Source organism: Callorhinchus milii, unplaced genomic scaffold (genome assembly GCF_018977255.1).
Source record: "Callorhinchus milii isolate IMCB2004 unplaced genomic scaffold, IMCB_Cmil_1.0 Scaffold2, whole genome shotgun sequence".
In the NCBI taxonomy this organism is placed as follows: domain Eukaryota; kingdom Metazoa; phylum Chordata; class Chondrichthyes; order Chimaeriformes; family Callorhinchidae; genus Callorhinchus; species Callorhinchus milii.
Window position 1 is genome coordinate 220,887 of NW_024704743.1, and position 9,020 is coordinate 229,906.

The window sequence follows — 9,020 nt, forward strand, 5'->3', positions numbered from 1 at the left end:
TACAATCGGATTGCCACCTGTCTGATTTCTCAGCCACTCAGCAACATATTCCTGGCCAACAACGACACCCCCCCGCCCCACACCCTGCTGGGAATCGAACCCAGGTCTCTCGCTTACGAGGCGACTGCTCTAACCCCTGAGATATGCTCTAACCACTGAGATACCCAACTCCAAATGGGCAGGTGGTGCATTTCCTGCGCTGGCATGGGTAGGTGTCGGGGATACGAGAGCATGTGTTAGTCGTGATGGATGAGAGGTCCTCAATCTCACGTCCCAGAGATACGTGTTTAACAAGCATCTGTGTTTTTTTCTGCACATGGTTGTTTGTTCTTGGTTTTTAATTAATTTCAATAAAATGAAATTTATCATGTCTTGTGTGAACGAGGCCAGTGTTTCACCCCGGCCCAGCCCTTTGGACACAGTGTATATAAGAGAGGTAGGGATCTCACTCGCTTTGTCATCTCACTCACTCACAAGATGTTGCCGTGCCTCGTGTTCCTGATCAGCCTGGGTGAGTCACCACCGTCCCTTCGCCTCTTCTCCTCTCTTTCCTCCTTCAAAGCCCATCTTCAAGACCTTCCGCTTCGACTGCGACTTTGGTCACCCTCCTACCCCTGAACCTCCCCGTCCTCCACCCCTCCTGATCCCAACCTCCAGCTCAGGTCCAAACCCCTGACTGTCCAGCGCCCTCGGATGACCTCCCGATGTGAAAGGCGCTGTGTAAATATAATGTGTTGTTGTTTTCCTTGCTGTAACGCATTTCATGCCTGGAGGATGTCTGGCCTCCTCCTCTGCTCCACCATCAGCAGCCGTGTTTTCAGCCACTACGCTCCAAGGCTCTGGAACTCCCTTCCTCACTCCCTTCACCTCATCTCCTCTTCGACCTTTCTTCTTTCGCTCCTCAGCCCAACAATTCCCTGTTGGTGTTTATACTCCACACAAGCCCCCACCCATTTGCTGCCCCCCTCCTATTCTAACGCAGGTTCGATTCCCAGGCAGGGAAAAACCTTAAGCAAATTTCCTAGTTGAGTTCTAGCTTGTGTGGAATATAAACACCGCAGGGATTGGTTAGGCTGAGGGGCTTGTTTCCTTGTAAACATAGTCACTATCCTTTAGGGTACAAATCCTGCAAAGCTCCACAAAGCATCCTCCAGGCGTGAAATGCGCTGCATCAACAATAACAACATTTCTTAAATACAGCTCATCAACGATAGGAGATCCCCGAAAAAATATGCCCATGACACTCCCGCTTGCAAGACCTTTCCGATGAAGTATAAATCTTGTCTCTACATCAATTGGTTATTGCGTTATTGGCGGAAACACAGACAAACACACACACACACAGATGCTTCATCTTTATTAGTAATAGACTCTGGATTAAACTACTCTGCCCTGAGTGAAGGTCGCTTTGTAAATGCAAGTTGTTGTTGATCAATTAGGAGCGGTGTGGGGGCTGCCTTTCCCACAACTGTACCCCTACGGCAGTCACCACTCGACGGGCCGTGTTGTTGGAGGGCAGGAAGCAGTTCCACACAACTGGAAATGGCAGGTAAGAGAGATTCCACATGTGTTAGTTTGAACGTTAACCTTAAGAGTTTGATTTGTTCCAAAGCTGAGCCTCGTAGCGGTTGGCACACTCGACTCGCAAGGGGGAGGACTCGGGCGAGGCGACATCTTAAGCAACCTCTGTTTACCCAGCAGTGAGTAGGAACCCGGTTATCAGTCGACTGGTGGATCGTTTTTCCGGGGGGTAACAATCTCTTCCCCAGAAAAAAAAAAATTGGTCATTCAATCCACGACTTGTGGGACACTGCTGTGCGCAATTGGCTGCCACATTTCGTCCGCAGAACACACAGTCACTGCACTTTACAGTATATTCCGTGAAGCGCTTTGAGACATCTCAAAGACGTGATAAGGTGCTATATCAAATGGGAGGATTATCATTATTAATATTATTATTATTATGATTATTATTATCTGAAGGACGGATAGATTTTTGTTGAACCCAATTGTCCTGTACGGTCCTTGTTTCCGAACAGGTATCTCTGCAATCCGCATACAAGACCTCACCTGATTACTACGGCCACTTTTGTGGGGGAACCATTTACAGACGTAAATGGATCATGACCGCTGCTCATTGCTTCAGCTCGTAAGTCAATCTCAAGTAATCTATTGTAATGGAACGACAATGTCTGTCTGCTCTTCGAGAAGGATCTCAATAACCGATCGACGCAGAGGCATGATTTGTACCTCATTGGAAAGGTCTTGCTCTGGGATTGACAAGGGCATATTTGTTTTTCATATCTCCTACAAGTAAACTATGTATTAACGCATTAAATAACTCATAAATAACTCATACCCATTTAGACGAGGGAAGGCAGAGAGGTGGGAGGGAGACCAAAGGCAAGATCTAAGAGAAGAGTCTTGAGACCGGCCTTGAAGGAGGCAAGGGAGGCGAAGGGACCGTGGGATGGAGTTCCAGGGTGTGGGGGCAGAGAGGCTGAAAGCCCGGCCATCGATGGTAGGGCGGGTCGGGCAGGAGACATGGAGCAGGCCGGAGCACGATGAACGGAGGGAGCGGGCAGGTTGGTAGGGAGTCAGCAGGTCAGAGAGGTAGGAGGTGGCAAGGCCATGGATGGCCTTAAAGGTGAGGACAAGGATCTTGAACTCGGCCCTCTGGGGGATGGGGAGCCAGTGGAGTCGGGCGAGGGTGGGAGTGATGGGGTCACGGAGCCCGGTGCGTGAGAGTACACGAGCTGCAGAGTTTGGATGATCTGCAGCTTGTGAAGGGAAGAGTTGGGAAGGCCGATAAGGAGGGAGTTTCCATAATTGTAATCGGGAAACGCGGTACAAACTCACCCCCCCACCCCCCCCCCCCCCCCACCCGCCCTGCTACTAACTTGGACGCCTCGGGATTCTCGTGCTGTTTGCTCGACGCTGCTCCTGTGGGCCGAGTGGGCTCTGGTCGCAAAATCCACAGGGCAGGGAGTGTTGGGATCGCGGAAGCAGATCTGGCCTAATCTTGGCCTAATCTGAGCTCCCGCTGCCCATTCTTGGTAAGTGCTGCAAACCTGCCACCACGGAAGGACTGGCCCTTAGGTGAGAAAGTGGACTTCGATCAAAAACAGTGAGTGGAAAAGATCACGAGACAGTTGGCTGTGAGCTGTGGCGTTGGCAGAGCTCCAGTTGGGCGCAATCTCAAAAGGAAAGCTGAATCCGTGACAGCTTTTGAAGAAAATCAATGGCCTGATATAAAGCGTACGTGTTTGAGCTCTCAGTATGAGGACATTCATCAACTGGGACATTGGGAGCGGTTCCAGCCTGACCCTGGTCTCAACGCGCCTGCGCCTGGCCCGATGATACAGGAGAAAGCATTCCGTTTCGCAGCATCACTTGGCATCACAGAGGCGTGCGGAGTGAGGAAACTTGCCTAAGGTTTCACCCTGCCTGGGAGTCAAACCAAGGCCCTCTCGCTTGCGAGGCGAAAGCTCTAACCACTGAGCTACAGGACTCCACGTTAAACATAAGCGTGATTTAATTCCTCTTCTCTCCTGTGCAGACCCGAGGATTATCTGTACCGCGTGGCCTTAGGAGAGCACGATATTGATGAGGTGGAGGGAACGGAATATTACCTGGACGTAGATGCGATCTTCATCCACGAAAACTGGGATCCAAATTACATCACAAAAGGGTACGTTCACATCGCAAGATGGGTTTGGAGATTGTTGCTGTTGCTACTGTTGTTGTTTCACACGTAGAAGCTAACTTAGTAATGATAATAACCCTCGCATTTGATATAGCGCCTTATCACGTCTTCAAGACCCCCCAAAGAGCTTCACAGAATGTACTTGTGAAGTGAACCAAGGGTTATGAGTAATAATATCCTGTGGGGGATTGGTTAGACAGAGGACCTGGTTTCGATTCCATTTAAAAAAGTATGTGGCCACGACTGCTTGTGGACAATCGGCCGCCGGGTTTCACTGCCTGAAAGGGTGGTGGAAGCAGATTCGATAGTAGCTTTCAAAAGGGAATTGAGACGTCTCGAAGACGTGATAATAATAATAATAATAATAATAATAATAGTAAGGCGCTATATCAAATGCAAGGGTTCGTATTATTCCCGCAGCTCAGTGGGACACTGCAGCTCTGCACTGTGGGGAGAGAGTGCTCCATTGGCAGACGTGTCCTCTGTTCCGCAGAGGAGAAAGCTACTTAAAAAAGGAAAAAAACGTGCAGGGCTAAAGGGAAAGAGCGGGGGAGTGGAACTAATTGAGCAGCTCTTTCTAAGTGCTGGCACAGGCACGATGGGCCGAATGGTCTCCTCCCTGTGCTGTAAGATTCTACGTTTCCATGAAATGCCACGACTGTGTGTGGTAAAGTCATAAGAACATAAGAATTTGCTGGCGAAAGAAGACCAAGGACCATCCTGTTCGCCTTCCACCATCCTGGCAGTCGCTTGACATGTCGTGTCCCAAACTATGTGCAGTGTCTCCAGATATCATTTTCCCGCAGAATTCTGACTCATTTGTTCTTGAAGCAAATGGCATTTTCTACTTCCGCGGTCTGACTCCCTGCGGAGCCTGAACCATGAATTCACTACTCGCTCAACGAAGCAGTGTTTCCGCAGATTTGATCTGAATTTACTACTCGATCCCAGGCAGAGTCCTCTGTGTGCGTATGTGTGTGTGTGTGTGTGTGTGTATGTGTTTGTATTTGTGTGTGTGTGTGTGCGAACGTGTCTGGATTTATATCTCTGGCTCTATTGTTCAGCACAAGATAAAACAGCTTATCGTGGTCGACATTATCTACTCCCTTCAGAATCTTAAAGACTGTAATCATATCGTCCCTCAGCCGTCTCTCCTCCAGCTTGAACTTTATCTAATCGTTCCTCATAGTCCAAGTGGTGCAGTAAAACTAACGTATACGATAACTCCTACATCGAAATTGCAGTAGAACCGGGAAACGGGGAAATCCTTGCTCATGGCTATTCCTGCTACATCACGGGATGGGGGTCCACTGGTGTGTAAGAATCCTTCCATTGCACATGTGGAGTCCTGTAGCTCAGTAGTGCTTCGCAAGCGAGAAGACCCGGGTTCGATTCCCGGGCAGGGCGAAACGTGGGGCAAATTTCCTTACTCCACACGTAGACCTAATAGAAAGTAGGAGCCCAGTTGTTGGTCAATCAGTGGATTGCTTTTCCGGGGGTAATAATCCCTTCAAAAAATAATAATAATTTGGTCACTCAATCCGTGACTGTTTGTGGGACGCTGCTGTACGCAATTTCACCCACAAAATATACAGTCAATTCCCTTTACAGTATATTCTGTGCAGCGCTGTGAGACATCTCGAAGACGTGATCAGGCTAACGCAAGGCTATCAAGTGCAAGGATTATTATTATTCCCACATCTCAGTGCAATACACCAGCACAGCGCTGGGGGGAGAGAGCGCAGCAATGTCAGATATGTCCTCTGTTGCACCATTAATGGCTGCCCTTTCAACCACGAGGCCCGAAAGCGTGTGGAGTAAGGAAAGTTGCCTAAGGTTTTGCCCTGGTCCTCCGCCTTGCCCCCTCCCTCCCCACCTTCAAACCATGCCTGAGGACCTTCCCTTATGGTCAACCTCCCTCTCCCCCTGGCTCGGTGTCAGACTCCGCCGCTGTCAACCGCGTGAAGTGCGCTATATGAATACAAGTTGTTTTCGTTGAGTGCTCGAACCACTAAACTACTCCTGTATGTGGTGGATGGTGACTGAGATTCCCACCTGTACGTGTGTTGTGTTGTGTTGTGTTGTGTCGTTTTGTGGGAGAACATGATGGCCAATTTGCACGGGAAGCTCTCTCACTAACTGACGGTGACTATTTGCCTTTCAGGTAATAGTTCACCCTCTAAGTTACAGCAAGCCCTACTCCCTGTGGTCGACTACGCTACTTGTTCCCAATCCAACTGGTGGAGCACTGCTGTGAACGAACAGATGATCTGCGCTGGAGGAGATGGCTATACAGCCGGCTGTTTTGTAACTATAATAATATTAATAATAATAATGATGATCAGTCCGTCACATTTGATATTTTCATGTTGGGAGGATGTCCCAAAGCGCCTCACGGGATATACCGTAAAAAAACGTAGTGACTGTGCTGTTTTGTGGGAGAACATGACAGCCAGTTTGCACACAAGATCCCATAGCTTGCCAATGATATCTGCATCTGGCAAGCTTTCCCACCGCTTGCCCAGCTAGGACCACACCCTACCCGTTAGTTAGTTAGTTAGTTAGTTAGTTAGGGCTTTGGCTGCACGGTTAACAGGAGCTGAGTGGGCTGGTTCCCTGACCCCAGTGACTGGTCGGCCCTTCCAGGTCCTGCCGATGGACGAGCCAGGCCGGGCTGTGCGGCCATCAGCAGTGAGTGCTCTGGGATACTGAAGGCCCTCCTGGTTCAGGAACAGGACTGGAAACCGTCACGGGGGCTAAAATCTGACATTGCTTTACCAAACGTGTCATTTTGGGTCCAGTTCAGCCTCCAATGTGACCCCAATCCCCTATTATTGTATCATATTGTCATCCATGATCCACAGGCTTCCATTTCAAGATCCTCTCACTTGTTTCCAAATCCCATTCTGCCGTGGCACCTCCCGCCCTCTCCGACCTGCTTACCCCCCACTCCACCACCCGCTGCCTCCACTCAGCTGGTGCCAGCCTTCTCTTTGCCCCTTGCCTCCTCCGTCCCACCATCGGTGGCCATGCCTTCAGCCACTACGCCCCGAAACTCTGGAACTCTTCCCCTCAATCCCCCCCGCTTTGGCCCCTTCTTCCCACCAAAAGACGTTGCTTTTTTGGATCGTGGCTACCGTCACCTCCCTCCTCCCTCTCCCCCCCCCTGGCTCGGGGTCAGACTCCGCCACCGTCAAGCATTCCAAGACCCTACCACGCATGAACGGCAAATTGTTGTTGTTCAAATAGATTATGCGTGAACCTCATTGTACTTGTTCCAGGGGGATTCTGGTGGGCCTCTTAACTGCTTGTCCTATGACGGATATTGGACTGTCTATGGTATTGTGAGCTTCGGCCCAGGAACTTGCAACCAGTTTCAGAAACCAACTGTTTTCACACGGGTTTCCGCCTACCAGGACTGGATGGAAAAGGTAAGCTCCAGCTCCGAATCATTTATAGAATCATAGAATCTTAATAAATAATAGTAAACCTTGCGTGTGATGTTAGACGTCTCAAGCGCTTCACAGGACGTACTGTCAAGTGGATCGGCTATGTCTTTTGTGGGCGAAACGCGGTAGCCAATCGCGCACAGCAGCGCCCCACAAAAAGTCGTAGATTGAGCGACCAAATCCTTCTTATTATTTTGGAAGGGATTATTACCCCCAGAAAGCGATCCACCAATCGACTAACAACCAGATTCCTACTTACCGCTAGGGAAACAGAGACGTGTGGAGTAAGGAAACTTGCTCAAGGTTTCGCTCGGCCTTCGTAAGAACTTTCCTCTGATAGCCTCTCTCTCTCTCTCTCTGTCTTTTCAGGTGATACAAGCGAATGGTGGGGATTAGGACATATCAGTACAACAAGAAGAAGAACAAGTTGCATTTATATAGCGCCTTTCACTTCAGGAGGTACCAGACGGGAGGTGATGTGCAATGGATAAAAGTAGACAATAAACTACAGCACAATAAACCTCTCTCAGTCTCTGTGCTTTGTATGAAACAACAACAACAACTTTACACAGCGCCCTTCACACAGGGCAGCGTCCCAGAGCGCTTAACAATGGCGGAGCATGGGGAGAGGGAGGAGGTGACAGTAAGCACGATCGAAGAGGAAGGTCTTCAGTCGTAATCTACAAGAGGGGAAGGAGGGGGCGCGGTGGAGGGATTGAGGGAGAGTGTTCCAGAGTTTCGGGGCATTGTGGCTGAAGGCACGGCCACCGATGGCGGAGCGGAGGGGATGAGGCACCAGCTGGCCGAGCGGAGGGGGCGGGTGGTGGGTTGTGGAGTGAGCAGGTCGGAGGTGCCAGGGCATGAAGGGATTTGTAGACGGGTGAGAGGATCTTGAAGTCAATCCATTTGGATGATAAGGAGCCAGTGGAACCTGGCGAAGACTGGTGTGATAGGAGTACGAAGTTTAGAGCGGGTGAATATACAGGCGGCAACAACAACAACACTCGCGTTTATATAGTACTCTTCAAGTGGTTGCACTGCTGTCCTGACAAAATGGCCGTCAGACATGACAGATGAAACACACGAACCTTTATAAAACACTGGGTAGGCCTCAGCTCGAGACTGTGCTCAGTTCCGGGCCCCACACTTTAGGAAGGATGTCAAGGTATTGGAGAGAGTGCAAAGGAGGTTTACCGGGATAGTACCAGGAATGAGGGACTTCAGTTATGAGGAGAGGCGAGAGAAGCCGGGATTATTCTCCTTGGAGCAGAGAAGGTTAAGAGGAGACGTAATAAAAGTTTTCAAAATTATGAGGGGATTCGATAGGGTGAACAAGGAGAAACTATTCCCACTGGTGGGCGGGTTGGTAACCCGAGGGCACCGATTTAAAACAGTTGTTTAAAGAACCAGAGGGGGGGTGAGGAGAAATGTTCTCACGCAGCGAGTTGTTTGGATCTGGAATGCATTGCCTGAAAGGCCGGTGGAAGCCGATTCCATAACAACTTTTAAGAGAGAAGCAGATTATTCCCATTATTTGGGAAGGACAAGTTTGCAGGACGTTGGGGAGAGAGCGGAGGGAGTGGGATTGATTTAAGTAGGGCCGGCACAGATATGATGGGCCAAATGGCCTCCTTCTGTGCTGTATAATTCGACGATTCTATGAAGCCCTGGATGAAAGCTAACTCTCCACAGTTGAGCGTCAACAAGACCGAGGCTCTCCGTCAGGGCCTCCACACCTCAGGCGCTGACACTATCACCCATCCATTGATGCCTACTTCACCTTAGGCTCGACTACGCCAACTCCCTGCTTGTCGGCCTCCCCAACTCTTCCCCCCACGAGCTGCAGATCATCCGGAATTCTTCTC

The 9,020-nt window shown here is 49.9% G+C and overlaps 1 protein-coding gene across 1 annotated transcript; it reads left to right on the forward strand.

Moving 5' to 3' along the window:
- Positions 1-204: 204 nt before the first annotated feature.
- LOC103189849 (elastase-1) lies at positions 205-7,634 on the forward strand. The gene is made up of 8 exons (XM_042332512.1): positions 205-208; positions 1,440-1,549; positions 2,040-2,149; positions 3,560-3,713; positions 4,896-5,019; positions 5,871-6,013; positions 6,988-7,137; positions 7,525-7,634. Exons 1-8 carry the CDS (start codon positions 205-207, stop codon positions 7,549-7,551), a joined length of 822 nt encoding a protein of 273 aa, XP_042188446.1. The 3' UTR covers positions 7,552-7,634.
- The last annotated feature ends 1,386 nt before the right edge of the window (positions 7,635-9,020 follow it).